The sequence below is a fragment of the Microtus oregoni genome, unplaced genomic scaffold, assembly GCF_018167655.1.
Source record: "Microtus oregoni isolate MIOR12 unplaced genomic scaffold, Mior012 000042F_ref0000377, whole genome shotgun sequence".
Taxonomy (NCBI): domain Eukaryota; kingdom Metazoa; phylum Chordata; class Mammalia; order Rodentia; family Cricetidae; genus Microtus; species Microtus oregoni.
Window position 1 is genome coordinate 21,265,203 of NW_024543209.1, and position 17,782 is coordinate 21,282,984.

At 46.4% G+C, this 17,782-nt stretch overlaps 1 protein-coding gene across 15 annotated transcripts in view; it reads left to right on the top strand.

The window, feature by feature from the left end:
• The window catches only part of Carmil1 (capping protein regulator and myosin 1 linker 1), a 262,274-nt gene that overhangs the window by 119,862 nt on the left and 124,630 nt on the right, over window positions 1-17,782 (top strand). For 14 of the 15 annotated variants that reach the window (XM_041632696.1, XM_041632697.1, XM_041632703.1 and 11 more), the window contains 3 exons: window positions 12,908-13,005; window positions 13,342-13,412; window positions 13,643-13,716. The exons of the other annotated variant lie outside the window; for it this stretch is intronic. In XM_041632696.1, the coding sequence (XP_041488630.1) occupies window positions 12,908-13,005; window positions 13,342-13,412; window positions 13,643-13,716 (243 nt within the window). The remainder of the gene's footprint in view (window positions 1-12,907; window positions 13,006-13,341; window positions 13,413-13,642; window positions 13,717-17,782) is intronic. 15 annotated transcript variants of the gene reach the window in all.

Sequence of the window (17,782 nt, forward strand, 5' to 3'; positions counted from 1 at the left end):
CCCCAGCCCAAGTACCATGGCTACCTCCTCCTCACCTCTTTCTCCACTACTACCCCCACCTTCCATCTCCTCCATTAATACCACCTCCACCTCCTTCCTTTCCTCCTCCTTTACTGCTTCATCTTCCTTTTCCTAAAACCTCTTTCTTTTTTTCTTCTAATTCCCTTTTTCTGGGTCAGGGAGGACAGAAAGGGGGTAGGGCAGTTTTACTACATAGTCGCAGTCTGGTCCAGGACTCTCAGCCATTCTTCAGCATCAGCCTGCAGGTGATGGGATTATAAGATGAGTCACCATATCTGGGTTAGGGTAGTGGTTTAGCTAACAGTCCACATTGGGGGTGGGGTGTTGGAATGAGGTTTGTAATGTAGACAGAGGCTTCTGTCGGGAAATTGTCAGTTAAGACGCTTTTCTGACAGGAGGATGTGTTCCACCTGTTGTGGGAAATCCCTTCCCTTGCCCTCTGAGCATGCTGAGGGGTGCTGGAGAGGTTGAAGCCTCATGCATATGTACGGGTGATTTGTGGTGGGTCTTTCCTGGAGGTGAGGAAAATTCTGACAACTTTTGCCCTTTTGGAACATGAAGGAAGGCAGGCCAGCCTTAGGAAAACAAATCATTTGATTTTCACAGCAAGGGGCTAAAGAGGGCATTGAGGTTAAGGACCCTTTCCATTGCTTTCTGCTGAGTGGACCTGCTTGTCTTTGCTATATCCTCTTTTATTCCCATCACAGACATGCTAAGTGAGCATACTCAGGATAGCTGGTTGCTGAGATTATGGTGTGTGCCTAGTCTCCCGGTGATACAGGGGATGGGGAACTGGGGTTGTTTCCTATTCCCTGCTTGTAGGAGTTCAAGTCTTGAGTGTTTTTAAGGAAAGCACTTACTGAGGTCCAGTCCCATTGTGCATGCTCCAAGAGGCCTGCAGGGTAGGCTGAGAGGTGAGGGATGAGTCACAGCAGTGGTGGGAATTTTCTCTGGAGCAGTTTCCGGTCTCTTATCTTCCAGCCAGGCACTTGCTCTGTCCAAGTGAGCAGACAGTGACCAAAGGTGACCAAAGCAGGACTTTATTAACAAAAGGTTAGCAGATGAACAGAATAAGAAAACAAGGTGCCATGCAGGAATGCCACCTCCATGCAATAGTGTGTAGTAGGAGGCTGCTTGTTTGTCCCCAGCTACCTAGACCACGAAATAATCACTCAGAAACTAAGATATTTGCAATACAGTTTGGCCAATAGCTTAAGTGTATTTCTGGCTAACTCTTATATTCTAAACTAACCCATCTCCATTAATCATTATGGCCATTTGGCTGTGGCTTACCAGGTAAAGTTCCATCCAGCATCTGTCACTGACAGGGCTACATGGCTTCTCTTGACCCCGCCTCCTTTCTCCCAGCATTCAGTTTAGTTTTCCCCAGCTAGCTCTGTTCTGCCCTGCTATATATAGGTCCACAGCAGTTTCCTTATTCATTAACCAGTAAAGGCAACACATATACAGAAGGACTTCCCATGGCAACAGTGAGAGATTGGAATTCTTACTTTGCCACAGGATGCAAACCAAGGAATTGAGGAAAGTGGTGGGAGAGTTAGAGTCCCCACAGGCTGGGTGTGGCGTGGGGCTGGAGCAGCACGTCTCACGGGGCCTGAAACAACTAATTCCTGCCTGCAGTCACAAGTTCAGTCTTGGCGGTTGAGTCAGGAATCAGTTACTCTGCTTGTAGCCAAAACAGAGGTTGAGGTAGGAACCAGTCACTCTGCCTGCAGCTGCAGGACTGGGAGGCCAAAGCAGCTGTAGCCCAAGGGGCAAGGAATCTGTCTCCGACAGGTCTGGAAGGCAGGAACAGCTTTCCTTCCCTTCAGGGAGCTGTGTTCTCAACCTGTGGAGCATATCAGATGTCTTTCATATCAGATAGTTACATTAGGGTTCATAACTGTAGCAACATTATAGTTATGAAGAAGCAAAAATAATTTTATGGTTGGGAGTTACCACCACATGAGGAACTGCATTAAAGGGTCACAGAATTAGGAAGGTTGAGAACCACTGAGCTATCTGAAGAGTTTAACCATTCAGAGCCTTTGAACCCTGTTTCATAAGCCCAGGTGCCCTGCCCTGCCCGTGTGTGTGTGTGTGTGTGTGTGTGTGTGTGTGTTTGCTTGTTTGTGCACGTGCATGCGTGTGGTGTGCACACCAAATTAGGTGTAGAATGAAACCAATTAGGGAAAAGCCATCAATCCTGGAAGAAGAAGGAGACATAGTCCTGCCAAAAGAGTTCCCAGTCAGGTGTGGCCCCGTTTCTTCCACAGTCGTAGGTTAGCAAGTACAAAGAAGGGGTGCCCTGGCATTGTCATGCCTGGAAGTTTGAAACAGTGTCTAGTGGCTATGGCAGTGTTTCTGTCATGATTGTACAAAAGGGGCTGTTGCCATGATCGCTACCTAGTGGCGTTCTTCTGTCGTGGCTGGCTCCAACAGGTCATCGCTGGGGCTGCCCTGTCCGCAGTGTTGCAGGCTGTTAAAGCCAGCTGATTCCCAGAGCTGTTTGCGCCCGGGTTTTTTGGTCTGGTTTCTGTTCTTCCCGCTGGCTGCCACTCAGTAACAGTGGGGACTTCTGCTACCCCATCAACCTCAGAGACTGACCATGCTGGGAAAACATGAGGGCACAGTAGCTGAAACTTTCCCTTAATGTACTGTTAGCAGCAAAGGGACAGAGGGACAGCTCTACCCTATCACCCTCGGCAGTGAGGAGTCTTCTTTATCTTTTAGAGATCCCAACTCAGGTAAGCTCAAGATTGGGTCCTTTGACACGGAAAAGAATTTCAGGACTAGTCTGGAGCAAAGTTAAAGGTGCTTTTAAAAAAGACTAAAGGTTCCAGGAAGGCTCCAAAGCTACATAGAGAAACCCTGTCTCAATCCCCACTCCCAGAAAAAAAAAGACCAAAGGTATATCCACCCAAGAGTGTGGGTGTGAGCTTCTCAGAAAGGAACTAAGGTTTATCAAAAATGATTTAAAACTGAAACAACATGTTTAAGTAGTGGTGCTGGGGTTTGAACTCAGATTCTCCTAGGTGCTAATCTACCTACCAGACTGATCTAAAGATTTAATATTTATTTATTTATTTTTGGTTTTTCGAGACAGAATTTCTCTGTCTAGCTTTGGAGCCTGTCCTGGAGCTCGCTCTGTAGACCAGGCTGGCCTCGAACTCACAGAGATTCACGTGCCTCTGTTTCCCGAGTGCTGGGATTAAAGGCCTGTGCCACCACTACCCGGCTTATTTACTTACTTATTTGTGTGTGAGTGTGCATGTGTGTAATCATGTGTGTGCCACAGCATGTATTTAGAGAGCAGAGTACAACCTGTGGCTGTTGTTTCTTTTGTTCTACTATCAGGGGATATTACTAATTTAATTTTGGGTTTGGATTTATCTTTATTTTTTTCCTTCCAGAGAGCATTTAGTACAGAATAATGTTTCCAGTGTAACTTTGTGTAATGCCATTTGTAGCTAGGCAGCTTTGCTAAACCATTGGCTCCTTAGTTCCTGGCGTTCCCGTTTGTGACCTGCATTCTCTCCTCTAGTCTGTCTGGTGGGCATCTTCAGAGGGCTGTCCTCAGGCTGCACATGCTCAGTCTGCTCCAGAAGAACTGTTTCCCTTACCTTATAAAACCCACCCCATTGCTTTGCTGTTCATGGTCTCATGAGAAGGAAGTCATGAGTTAGTTACCAGGCTCTTGATGTCATCTCAGTGAGTCTTGGCTGGGCCCTTTGTCTTCCTTTTTGTTTCCCTTGCCTCAGTTTAGACTGGGGCGCTTTCTCCACAGAAGTATCTCTGTAACTAGTCTCTTGACCTCTGCTTTTCGGTGCAAACAGCCCTCTATCCTGATAGCAGTTATCTTTGTAGAATTCAAGCAGTATCTGTGTCTTGCAGAACTGTCTGCTGACTCGCTGCCTGATAAAACTGAAATTGTATCTCTCAGCCCAGAAGAGAGTTACTTTCCTACCACATGATCAGCCTATTTCAGAATACAGCAGATGCTTGCACTTCCATCTTTTTATGAAGGTTCCTTCCTTGAGGAGCTCTGTTAGGTTTAACTGTGAACTCCCTCCACAGGCGCATGCGCACTGTCCAGATGACTCAGGAGGGAGCGTGTGGATATGCTCTTAGGGACATTTTCCTTTGGAGAACTACTAAACAGGGGGTGGCTTGAGGGCCCTGAGGGAGGCTAGAAAATGTTTGTCTATGTTGAGAGGGGGTGATATTAAATCACAGTGAGGCAATGGGTGGATGAGGGCAAGAAGAGAGAAAGAGAGCTGGGCTATGGTGGTGCACATCTTTAATCTTAGCACTCTCAAGGCAGAGGCTTGATCTCTGTGAGTTTGAGGCCAGACTGGTCTATAAAAGCTAGTTCCAGGACAGGCTCCAAAGCTTTAGAGAAATCCTGTCTCGAAAAATAAAACAAACAAAAAAATCTTGTCTGTTTTCTATATTTCTATTACAAAATAATAGCAGGATGCTGGCTGTGTGATATGATTTTGCCATGTGTCGTGATCCTTTCATGAGTGTGATGATTTGGGGATTGGCAGTTAAGGTTAGTGTATCACCAGTGTTCCTTAGTACTAAACAATTGGATACTGTGCATTTCTCTCTGAAGACAAACACTGATTGAAATATGGAAAATACAGTCACTTTGAAGAAAAATGATCCAAGAGGAATTCATATTGAAAGGAGATATTCCCCTCACTTTCTTGAGTAGTAGGCAGCAAGTCATGTTCAGGTGACATCACTGAAACATGGACTGGAGTTTATGAGACAGACCAGCCGCTAAAGCACTTGCTGCCAGGCGTGTTGATGGGTTCATTCTTAGAACCATATGGTAGAAGGAGGGAACCAATTCGCACAAATTTTCACTTGACCTCCACATGCTCATGTGGTACATGCATATGCACTCGGACGAACACACACACACACACACACACACACACACACACACACACACATACACACACACACACTGAATCTTTCTCTGTCCCGCCAACCAGTTCCCAAATAATGACATGGAGAATTCTTATTAACATGAAAGCTCAGCTTATAGCTTAGGCTTGTTCCTAACTAGCTCTTCTAACTTAAATTAACCCATATATTTATTAGACTATGTTCTCCCATGTGAATTTTACCTCTATCTCATTCTGTGTCTGACCATGCTTGCCTGGCTTCTTCACCTCTGTTATTCCCAGAGCCCTCTCTGTTCCTGAAAGTCCTTCCTGTCCCTCCTGCTTAGGTACTGGTCATTTAGCTCCTTATTAAACCAATCAGAAAGCACCTTGGCAAAGACATATCTTCACAATGTACAAAAAGATTATTCCACAACATGAACACCACCACCACTACCACCTCCACATCAAGTAAATAAATGTTATAAGAGATGCTTAAATCGTGACTGTTGAAGGCAGCCAGCCACTACTTTGGATGCACACTGGCCTGGATTTTTAACTCAGTTCTTCTCCATGGGTTAAAATAATTCAGAGATATTTTCATGCCATCAGTTTACCGTGAGACATGTGTGAAGAGCTGGTATGTTCACTAGAGGGTTTTTTCCCCCTTTTTGAGTCTCATGTAGTTTAACTATGCCCAAATCATCATTGGTTCATTACTAGAGTCAGTGAGGAGTCTAGGGCCCGAGCATATCACACCTGCTCTTCCAGCAAATGCTTTGTCTGGCTGAAGTTTCTGTTTGCATGTGTGTGAGTTGGGATGCACATTGCTGCTCTGTGCTGTCATTTAGCTGAAGGCAGAAAACATGTCACGGGATTTTCCTCTCACGCATTTGAGAGGAAAATGCACAGGGCTAGAGCAGAAGCACCCTTCCAGCCTTCTGCAGGCTTGGCTCCTTCTCTCCTATGGAAATACACGCACATGTTTTGCAAGGCTCCTTTGGCTCCTGACAGCTCAGCAGAGAAGGAAGGTGAGAAGTGTTGAAAAGCGGAGCTGCTAGGAAGAGCCCAGATGGACGCTCTGCGGAGTGGCTCCCGGAGACTCCTATACCAGCTGCCTCTCCTCTCCCACTCTTCTCCTTCCCCCTGGGTATGAGCGCTCTATGCTGCTGCTTTTGAAGTAGAAGTCTCTGCTTTCCAAGTCTGCTTATTTTGTGCTTTTGTTGTTGTTGTTTTCTTCTGTATTCTTAGAGTCCTGTTGGCACAATCAGTTTTCTGTTATCGCAAAGCTCCTTAGTCCAACCAAGCACTTTACAAGGAAAGAGGTTATTCAGCTTATACTGTTTTTAGAGAGTAAATTTCACTTTGAGCATCCTTATCTCTCTGACCTCTGATGAAGAGTAGGTTATATGGGGAGGGGACCAAAAAGAAAGCGAACAAAGAAAATCAGAAATAGAGGAAGCCTCGTGCAGAAGGGGCCAAGCAGATGAGGTCCCTTTTTGTTAGTTAACCTTATCTGGAGAGATCCAGTGTTAATCTTGTCTTAAAATGTATTTTCCCTCTATGACTTCATTCCCTTCTACCCCACCAGCACCTCAGCATGCCATACTAGAGACACAAACTTGGGATGCACACTTAATGTAAACCACAGTGGCCATCTTTAAATTCATTTCTCCGGCATCTGGCCGTTAATTTCTGCTTTACTTCTCTCTGCCTTTGCCTCTCCAAATCCCTGTCCCATCTGTTACTGGAAAAGCCTGCCCTGTAGTTCTATGGAGACAAAACAAGAACTTTTGTTTTTGTTTTTGGAGACAGTGTTTATCATTGAACTCGCTCTGTAGACCAGGCCGGCCTCTGCCTCCAGTTCAGGGATTAAAAGTGTGCACCACCACTGCCCAGTTTAAGTGCAGGAATTTTTATAGAGAAGTGTGATCCTGGATAAAGTCAGACAAACATCCTGCTCAGTATGTCGAAATTGACTTAATTCTGCTTCTCAAGTGCTTGGGGCAGTTTCTGGAGGCTCTGCTATTTCTTCATGTGACATCTGGCTTCCCAGCTACGACATTGCCAGGAAATAATGATGTGCTAGAACGGTGCTATCAGACTAAAATGAAAATTTCCAAATCACTAGACTCTGTTACACTGCTTACTTGTGAATGCCCTTTTTTTTAAAACCCTGCCACACCCAAATTAAAGAGTTTTGGAGTAATAGTACTTAGTATAAATGTGTTTACATAAAATAAGAGAAGGTATAGCTGCAGATCTGGGGTATTTATGTGGGTGCTGAAGAAGCTGAAGACCTTAGACAGCAGTCCAGTCTACCTGATTTCACCTTACTCATCAATGCTATGGACTGGCCGCAGTTTGTTTATGTGTAATGTTTTGGTGTGTTTTGTGTCATCTGTGGGAGTAGAACAGATTGCCCAGGCAGTGTGGAGGTTCAAGCAGATTCTATCTGGAATCCATCCATCGGAAATATGAACATAACTGGAATCATTTTCTTTGAGTTTGCAGAAAGTGGTTGAAATGGTTGAAGATGACCGAGAGGCCCTCCTAGAGCAGAATTCCCTTTAAATCCCCGGATAGGGCCAGACAGGGAGCCAGTGGATAGTGACGCTTGCTGCCAAGGCTGAGGACCTGAGTTCAATCCCTGCATCCCTTGATGGAAGGAGAGCACGGACTCCCTTAAGTTGTCCTTTGACCTCCACACACGCATTGTGGCATATGTACACATGCACACACACATAAATAAATGTAACAAAATGCCAAGAATAGAAGTATATAGTTGTTTACAGTTGTAGTCCTAACACTGTAAAAGCTGAAGCAGAAGGTGGCTGAGAGTTCAAAGCTAGTCTGGGCGTTAGAGAGAGCCAAGACCAAACAAAGCTTGAGAAAAGGAAGAAAGAAAAAGCACCTGTTAAAGAGATGAAATTATGTTCCGCATTGTCGACATATAAGCTGTCTTAAGTTAGAGTTTCTATCGCTGATATGAAACACCATGGCCAAAAAGTAAGTTGGGGAAGAAATGGTTTATTGGGCTTACACTTCCACATCATTGACAGAAGTCATGACAGGAACTCAAACAGACTAGGAACCTGGAGGCCAGAGCAGGGGTGCTGTTTACTGGCTTGTTCCTCATGGCTTGCTCAGTCTGTTTTCTTATAGAATTCAGGACCACCAGCCCAGGGATGTCCCCATCTACAATGGGCTGGGCCCTCCCACATCAATCACTAACTAAGAAAAAGCACTACAGGTTTGCCTATAGCCTGATCTTGAGGCATTTTCTCAGTAGAGGTTTCCTCCTCTCAGATGACTCCAGCTTGTGTCAAGTTGATAAAACTAGCTAGCACATAGGTTGAACAACTGTAATCTGAAAATCCAAAATCTAAAGCTTCTGAGAAGCCATGTGATACCACAAGTTGAAACATGGCACCAAGAACTGTGCCTTTGTGTTGTATCTGTGTGTGTGTGTCTGTGTGTGTGTATCTCTGTGTGTGTATCTGTGTGTGTGTATCTGTGTGTGTATCTGTGTGTGTGTATCTGTGTGTGTGTATCTGTGTGTGTATCTGTGTGTGTGTATCTGTGTGTGTATCTGTGTGTGTATCTGTGTGTGTGTATCTGTGTGTGTGTATCTGTGTGTGTATCTGTGTGTGTATCTGTGTGTGTGTATCTGTGTGTGTGTATCTGTGTGTGTATCTGTGTGTGTGTATCTCTGTGTGTATCTCTGTGTGTGTATCTGTGTGTGTATCTGTGTGTGTATCTGTGTGTGTGTATCTGTGTGTGTATCTGTGTGTGTGTCTGTGTGTGTGTATCTGTGTGTGTATCTGTGTGTGTATCTGTGTGTGTATCTGTGTGTGTGTATCTGTGTGTGTATCTGTGTGTGTATCTGTGTGTGTATCTGTGTGTGTATCTGTGTGTGTGTATCTGTGTGTGTGTATCTGTGTGTGTATCTGTGTGTGTGTATCTGTGTGTGTGTATCTGTGTGTGTGCTGATGGTGGCCAGAGGAGGTCGTCAGTGTCCTGCTCTGTCTTTTTATGTCCTTTAGGATAGGGTCTCTCACTGAATTTAGAGTAATGCCAATGGCCAGCATCTCCACTCCAAACAGGCACATGCCTGTTAGAACCAGGTCTTCCCATGGGTGCTGGGGATTGAACTTAGGTCTTTGTGTTTGTACAGCAAGTGGTCTTACCCAATTAGCCATCTCTCCAATCCCACTTTACTAAGAACCTTCTGGGCAAAAAATTATTCAAAAATAAACTTATTTCTGTTTCTGACTTTGGTGACTCAAAGTTTCCATCCAGGTACCTGAGAAACAGGAGGCCAGGGTATTGCTAAGGATTCAAGGGCAACCTGGGCTATGTGGTGAGTCTTGGTCAGACATAGTAAAATCTGCCTCAGAACTCCCCCACATAAGTAAATAAGGCTGTGGATACAGTGTATGTGACATTCAAGTTTGTATTACACACATGCAATATCCCCAACTCCAAAGCCTCTGAAACACTTGGCATCAGCGCCCCCAGCACAAGGCCCTGCCACACGTATATTCGTTTCACCAGGACACACTCAAGTGGTGTCATAGTTCCCAGTCACCAACAGCACCCCCCTTACACCCACCCCACCTGTGAACCTCTTTATACCCCAACATTGTGGTGCTGCCCCACACCTGGAGTATCTATTCCCATGGTGCACGGGTTGCTAAGTCATCACTTGCGAAAGGCATAATTTTTGGTTCTTTTACTTTCTCTTCCTTGGAAGTTCTTGGGTTTGGGCTTTCTCTTTACTTTTCCTTTTTTATGTCTCTGTCTCTGAGAGAAATAAAGCTTCATGTAACGAAAGGTGGTGTTAGTTCACTTTATAGCAGAGAATAGCTTTGAATTCTTGATCCTACACCTTCTAAGTGCTAGGATTATGCGAGTACGCTAATACTCGTGGCCTTGGATTTTTGCCTTGTTTCTGGCCGCACGTTTGCACAGGTCTTGGTTCTCTGTGCATCCTAACCATCAGGTCCATAGTGCCCACCACTCCAGGAAGGCCTTGCTCATGCTCTTCCCTCCAGTCACTGCTGTTTCACTGACAGGCTCACCTGGAAGGCTGATCCTTTTTCCATACACTTTTGGGCCCCAGAAGGTTCCAGGAGAAAATCCCCAGCTGTTCAGCTTGCTGACTCAGTGGTGGTGTGGTGGGGAGGGGATCATGAGCTTCATTCTCAGCAGGAGCTCTCTGTGGTCCTGTGACTTTCCTCCCTATTTCTCAAGCTACCCACTCCCTACTGCCCTGCCCTGTGAAGGTGAGTGTGTCCAGCACTTGACTGCCATTCTCTTCTCTGCATGGTTTCCTAGGGCACCTCACTGCCCTGACAATAAAATTCAGACTTCTTTAGTCTGACTAGCAGTACTCCCCGAGGACCAGGCCCTGCTTAGCACTGGGCCTCCTCTCCCTTTCTGCTGACTAGTTTGACTCCGGTGGCCTGAGCTTTCTTATGTAATAGGCACACCATCCCTTTAGGTGAGGCACTTTTTTCCCCCCAGCTGCAGCTCATTGCTTCTCCTTTCCTCACCCAAAGGTCTTTATGTCTTCCTTCAACTCTTAGCAGACATGTCCGAGATGAGCGTTCCTAACTGGAAAATTCAACATCTGACATGTTCTAAAATCTGAAGCCTTTTGAGTACGGCTAGAGCTCTGCCTGAAGCATTCCAGACATGTTTCTCCGCTGGGGTGTACCCTGAGGATGGTGTCTGCACTTCCCCAGTGGAGGGGCCATGCGGTGCTTTTCTCTGCTTACCCAGCACCTTGTGCTAACATGTCGCTGCAATAGTCGTGTCTCTCAATACTGCCTTTCCACCTCCTCTTTGAGACAGGGTTTTATTATGTTACTATGTGGTGCCGCCTGGCCTGGCACTTGCTGTCTGGCCCAGCTCTGCTCTCACTTCCATCTTCCCTCCTGCCTTTGTCTCCCCAGTGCTGGATGTGGTGTGTACACTCTCACCTGCCTGCTTGTTCTTCTTGATAGAGTTTTAGCCCAGAGAATGTATTAGTAACCCTTCTGCTGCTGTGATAAAACACCATGACCCAGAATAGTCTGTAAAAGGAAGAGTTTGGATTCCAGAGGGAGAGTTCTCATGGCAGGGGAGGTGTGGCAACAGGTTGCAGGAATAGGAAGTCGAGAGGTCAAATCCCTAACCCCCTGCAGAGGGAGAACCCTGGAAGTGGAGCAAGGTCACAAAGTCTCCAAGCTTACCCCTAGGGGTGTACTTCCTCAGACAGCGCAGCTAGCTGGGAACTGAGTTCTAAATACATTAACCCTGGAGGATGTTTCTCCTTTAAATCACAAGTGGCTGGGCATTGCCATGCATTCCTTGATTCCCAGCACTCAGAAGGTGGGCTGACTAATTTTAAGCCCACTTGGCACAAGCTATAAGTCATCAAACCTCAACTAAGAAAATGCCTCCCTAAAGCCAAGCTGCAGGCAAGCCTGTACAGCATCTTCTTAATTCATGGCCTCTGTATCAGCTTCTATCTCTTTTCCTGTTTGAGTTCCTGTCCGGACTCTTTTTAGTGATGAACTACAACGTGTGAGTGTAAGTCAGATAAACCCTTTCCTCCCCATGTTGCTTTGGACATGGTGTTTCATCATAGCCATAGTAACTCCAACTAAAGCAGGAGGTAGAGGCCGACAGGTCTCTAAGTCCTAGGCCAGTCTGGTCAATGTCCTTAAGTTACATAGTGTGTGTGTGTGTGTACATATATATGCATATATATATATTTCCCCATGGGTTTTGTTTACAACCTTCTTGGAAGTGGGTTCTAACACAGCATAGGCCTTTAGCCAATGTTTGCATGAATTCATAAGTTGCCCACTAAATGATGATGATGATGTGATCATGTTAACTGCAAGCTAACGTTTTAGAAATTCTGCAGTGTGACCGATGCTGTTCTCAGAAATGTGTTCGTTTCTGTTCTCACAGCAACCCTGAGATATGAATCTCCCTATTTTATCACATCTGTGTCATGAATAATGATAGTCTGGGGAGGCAGGCTACAGTTTTGTTTTTGTTAATTATGTGTTTGTGTGTCTGTGCGTGTATGTGTAGTGCTGCAGAGACCAGAAGAAAGGGTCGAATGTTCTGGAGCTGGAGTTATATAGGTAGCTGTGAGATGCCCAATAAGGGTGTTGGGAACTTGAGCCCTCTGTAACAGCAATATGAACTCTAAGCTGCTGAGCTATGCCAACAGGCCCGGGACTCATTTTCATTCACTATTTGAATAGGCACAAACTTGGTTAGATTTTGAGGAGGAAGAGAGATGAGAGAAGTAGGGTCCTGGCATGGCCTCAGATGGCCTATAGTCCCATGGCACAGGGCCTGCTACTACAACAGGAGATGATCCGTCTATTGATGAATGTTTGCACAGGGCATTATGGATAGACTTAGAGATTTGTACTTTAATTTTAAGAAGTGGGTCACAGTTATTTGATAGGAGTACAATATAAAAATCCATTAAATACAGCAGTTCTTATTTTTTTTTTTTGTCTCACGTGTTCCATGCTGTCCTCAAATTCAGTATGTAGCTCCAGATAACTTTGACATCCTCCTCACTCCACTTCTCATGTTTGGTATTACAGGTGTGTCCAGTGACTTCTGGCTAATGTGGCACTGTGTAGGGAACCCAGAGCATTTTGCAGGCTACACCCATTATCCCTAGCCCTAGAGCACTGTTGTCTAAGTATTGTAATAAAAATTTTTCATTAAAAAAACATGGAAAATAATTTTAATATCTGTATCTGCAAGAGGGAGCCAATCAAAGTTATTAATATGTTCCTGTACATTGCCATTTTCCTAGTGCCTACGTAATGGAATTATTTTGACCAGAATTTAGGTAACACCCATCTTTGTTTAAAACAAACAAGAAAGCGTAGTAAAATGTAAAAGTCTATATACTGTTCCAAAACCATGAGCTTTGAAATGTATTGTTGGGGTTAACCTTTCAGGAGAATCCTGAAGAAAGTCTCCATGGAGCCATCTGAGCGCCTGGCCAGTCTCCAGGCCCTGTGGGACAGCCAGACCTTGGCTGAGCCAGGCCCCTGTGGTGAGCATGCATTTTAAACTAAAACATAAGGGGTTGGATGCCCGTCCCCCTGCCAGGAAGCTGAGTCTATTCCTGGTCTGCTACTGTAGAGTACAATTAGTTCAAGGTGTAATTAGCATGCACAGACTTTAGATTGGTGGACTGAAGTCCTATATTTAAGCCTGGCTGCAGCCTGCTGTGTATGCACTGCCGAGCTAGGGAGAATCCTTGCTGCTTCTCTAGATGGGAAAGATAACCCGATTGCCAACAGCTGCCAGACTGAAGCTGTAAACTTGTGATGTGACAATTGTTTTACTGCAAACCTGTCAATATCAACATCTCTACTTCATGCTTCAGGTGGGTTTTCACAGATGTATGCCTGTGTGTGCGACTGGCTGGGATTTTCCTACAGGGAAGAAGTGCAGTGGGTAAGTAAGCCTGTACATCTGCATGCGCACATAACCCAACATACAGTATATTAGCTTCGTTTTCCCCCATCCTCCCTCTCTCTCTCTACTTGTTTTGTTCATTTTGCTTATCATCTCTCTCTGCAGATTACTCAAAAATCTGCCTGTATCCCTATGCAGTTCTTTGAGGTTGTGTGGCTTCTCTGTTTATGTACGGGGATTTATTTTCTAACTGGGATTTGCTTTAACAGGATGTGGATACAATTTATCTGACACAAGACACCAGGGAATTGAATTTGCAAGACTTCAGTCACCTTGAGCACAGGTAAGCCCCATCTTTGTCCCCTTCCTTTGTCTCTGCCCAGTTCTCAGGACTGTCACTCTTTGTCGTCATGTAGGGACAAAGGTAACCTTCTGAGAACCCTTTTATACAGGGACTGAGCAAACTCGAAGGAGCCTTGCTCATCACCACAGATGGTTTGTGGAGCTGCTTCTGTGTACCCAATACTAAAGTCCACATTTGGAAAATGCTCTGATATTTACTGTGGATGCAGCTTATAAAAGCTCATTTGAGGGGCTGGAGAGATGGGTCATCAGTTAGACCCGGATTCAGTTCCCAGCAGCCATTTTGGGCAGCCCATCGCTGCCTGTAACTACAGCTCCAGTGGGGTCTGATGTCTCTGGCCTCAGAGGGAAACTACACATATATGCACATAATTAAAAATAAACCTTAAAAGTCCATTGACCAACTAGAGATAAAATATAATACTGTTATACCAAATTACTACTTTCTAATAGTATTTCTGTGGTGAAAGTTTATACTTCATTCTAGTAAATGACTTTTTGTTACAACTTCTTTATGCTCGGGGACTTACTCCCATATATATCTATATCTATATATACACATATTACTGGTGAAAATCAGTTTGTCAATATCTGTCTGGCAGTGTTGATAATAAAATGTAAGTAATTTGAAAGACTCCCCCCCCACACACACACACAGTTTTTCACACGTGACCATGACAGGCACACCCACTGGCCAGCCTGATTTAGGTGTTTCTCATAGAGGCTCTCTTCCTGAGTGATTGTAGATTGTGGCAAGCTTAAGCCATACCCTGGCTTAAAAGAGATGGTAGTCAAGGGCCAACCCCAGAGGTGTCCTCTGACCACCGCACACATTGAGCTGTGGCACATGAGTGCTTTGAAGTGACTGTCACCTATTAAATTTAGAGACTGTCAACTCCTCCCCGATCTGAGTAACAATGGTCTTTTTAAATTTTTTTTTTGATGTTTTTGACATTCAATGAAAGGGAACTATTTTTGCTGACAGCTACCGTTAACTCATACTTTATGCTAAGACAATTTTGTCTTTGGGAGACTGAAGAAGAATTTTGTATATGCTTCCCGATTTCCAACATTGAATATTGAAAGGGATTGATGCAGGTACCTAGCTGTCTCAAGATAAGCAGATTCTGTTTCTTCATCAAGAGCATTTCAAACCAGAACTGACACTTAAGACCAGTCAGTGTGGCAGTGGGGGGTGAGTGGGACAGTGGGGGTGAGTGTTACAGTGGGGGTGAGTGGGACAGTGGGGGTGAGTGGGACAGTGGGGTGAGTGTGACAGTGGGGGTGAGTGGGACAGTGGGGGTGAGTGTGACGGGGGTGAGTGTGACAGTGGGGGTGAGTGTGACGGGGGTGAGTGTGACGGGGGTGAGTGTGACAGGGGTGAGTGTGACGGGGGGTGAGTGTGACAGTGGGGGTGAGTGTGACGGGGGGGTGAGTGTGGCAGTGGGGGTGAGTGTGACAGTGGGGGTGAGTGTGACGGGGGGGTGAGTGTGACGGGGGGGTGAGTGTGACAGTGGGGGTGAGTGTGACAGTGGGGGTGAGTGTGGCAGTGGGGGTGAGTGTGGCAGTGGGGTGTGACAGTGGGGGTGAGTGGGACAGTGGGGGTGAGTGTGACAGTGGGGGTGAGTGTGACAGTGGGGGTGAGTGGGACAGTGAAGTGAGTGGGACAGTGGGGGTGAGTGTGATATTGGGGGTGAGTGGGACAGTGGGGGTGAGTGTGACATTGGGGGTGAGTGGGACAGTGGGGGTGAGTGTGACAGGGGATGAGTGTGACGGGGGTGAGTGTGACAGGGGTGAGTGTGGCAGTGGGGGTGAGTGGGACAGTGGGGGTGAGTGTGACGGGGGTGAGTGTGACAGTGGGGGTGAGTGTGACAGTGGGGGTGAGTGTGGCAGTGGGGGTGAGTGTGACAGTGGGGGTGAGTGGGACAGTGGGGGTGAGTGGGACAGTGGGGGTGACTGTGACAGTGGGGGTGAGTGGGACAGTGGGGGTGAGTGTGACGGGGGTGAGTGTGGCAGTGGGGGTGAGTGTGGCAGTGGGGGTGAGTGTGACGGGGGTGAGTGTGACAGTGGGGGTGAGTGTGGCAGTGGGGGTGAGTGGGACAGTAGGGGTGAGTGTGACGGGGGTGAGTGTGGCAGTGGGGGTGAGTGTGACGGGGGTGAGTGGGACAGTGGGGGTGAGTGGGACGGGGTGAGTGTGGCAGTGGGGGTGAGTGGGACAGTGGGGGTGAGTGTGACGGGGGTGAGTGTGGCAGTGGGGGTGAGTGTGACGGGGGTGAGTGTGGCAGTGGGGGTGTGACGGGGGTGAGTGGGACAGTGGGGGTGAGTGTGACGGGGGTGAGTGTGGCAGTGGGGGTGAGTGGGACAGTGGGGGTGAGTGTGACGGGGGTGAGTGTGGCAGTGGGGGTGAGTGGGACAGTGGGGGTGAGTGTGACGGGGGGGTGAGTGTGATGGGGGGTGAGTGGGACAGTGGGGGTGAGTGTGATGGGGGGGTGAGTGTGACGGGGGGTGAGTGGGACAGTGGGGGTGAGTGTGATGGGGGGGTGAGTGTGGCAGTGGGGTGAATGTGGCAGTGGGGTGAGTGTGGCAGTGGTGGTGAGCGGCTGCTGAGAATGGCTGCCTTGCCTTTTCAGCTGTTGCTGTTGTAACACACATGCAAATTGCGACCCGGCAGAAAGGAGTTGTTTTTACCGTTATTATGAAATTCTTTGTGAACAAGCAAGGAAGTCTCCAGGGCCCCAGGAGTTAACGGACCACAATTAGAAGGTGCGTGGCCGGCACAGGTGGAGATACTGGAGGACACTGTAAAGCCTAACACTGGAGGTGTTTCTGGTCGTGGGCTGTTAGTTGACTATGCAGTTTGGTGCTGAGTGTGCTGCTCATCCACTGAATTAGTTGCTCCACTAGTCCTCAAAGGGAAACTACGGGAGCCATGCAGTGCAGATGCCTACAGTATAGAGCAAAGCTACTGATACCAAGACTCCATGCAACTGGATTTACCCATTTCAGGGATGGAGAATTTTCAGGTTTTTTTTTTTTTTTTGCAAGCATTGAATTAATGGTAGAGATGAAGATCACCTATTCTTTTTGCTCAGTTAGAGAATTAAATGGACTCCTTTTGGCCAGACGTTATGGCGCACACTTTTAATCTCTGAATATGAAAAGCAGAGGCAGATTCCTGTGAGTTCAAAGACTGTTTGGTCTACATAGAGAGTTGCAGGCTAGCCAGGGCTACATAGTGAGACTCTGTGTCAAAGAAATAAGATAAAATAAAAGGTCTCATCCATTCTGGGTAATAACTGCTTTAGACTCTGTGAGCCAGACAGATGCTGTTTCAATTACAGCAGGCCCTGACTGGGATGGTTTTACTTAAGGATCTCTTGACTACATAAGGATTTGAAAGCACGACTCACTCAATAGAAACCATTCTGCAGATTTTCATCTTGGAGCCTTTCCTGGGCCAGGGTTATGTGGTTTAATTCATTCTCTCCCATTCATGTTCATATTCATTCACAGTTTCTGTCTCTCCCTTTTCCTCTACTGCCCCTCCTCACCGGCCTGTCTTTTTTTTTTCCCTTGCCTGTGGCATTTGTATTCAAGACCTGACTTCCTGCTGTGGCCAAATAAGCATTCAGGTATGGGCTTCTGAGTGGTCCTGCTGGACTCCTCCTGTTAGTCCCTGGAGTGGGGTAGTAATTAGGAACTGCTGGGAAAAACGCCCGCTTAGTTATTAGTTTTAGGCTCCAGCATTTTATTGTAGTGTATTTAGTCTGCTTAGTATGCTCTTACAGTTAGTTCTTAGTTAATGCTGTGCCTAGAAGAGGCATAGCTTGAAAAAAGCCTCCTTCCACATTTCTCATGGGGTGTTGGGAAGGGTTTTGAGCCGGCGTGTTAAAAATGTAATTACACTGTAATTTGACATGGCAGGGAGAGACGAGGGCAGGCGCAGTGCTGCCAAGGAAGGGGAGAATATATAACTCTGGACACATTGATTTCTCTGTCTCCCAGGAGATTTATAAGAGGAGCTCATCTCATTAATCCTCTGAAGA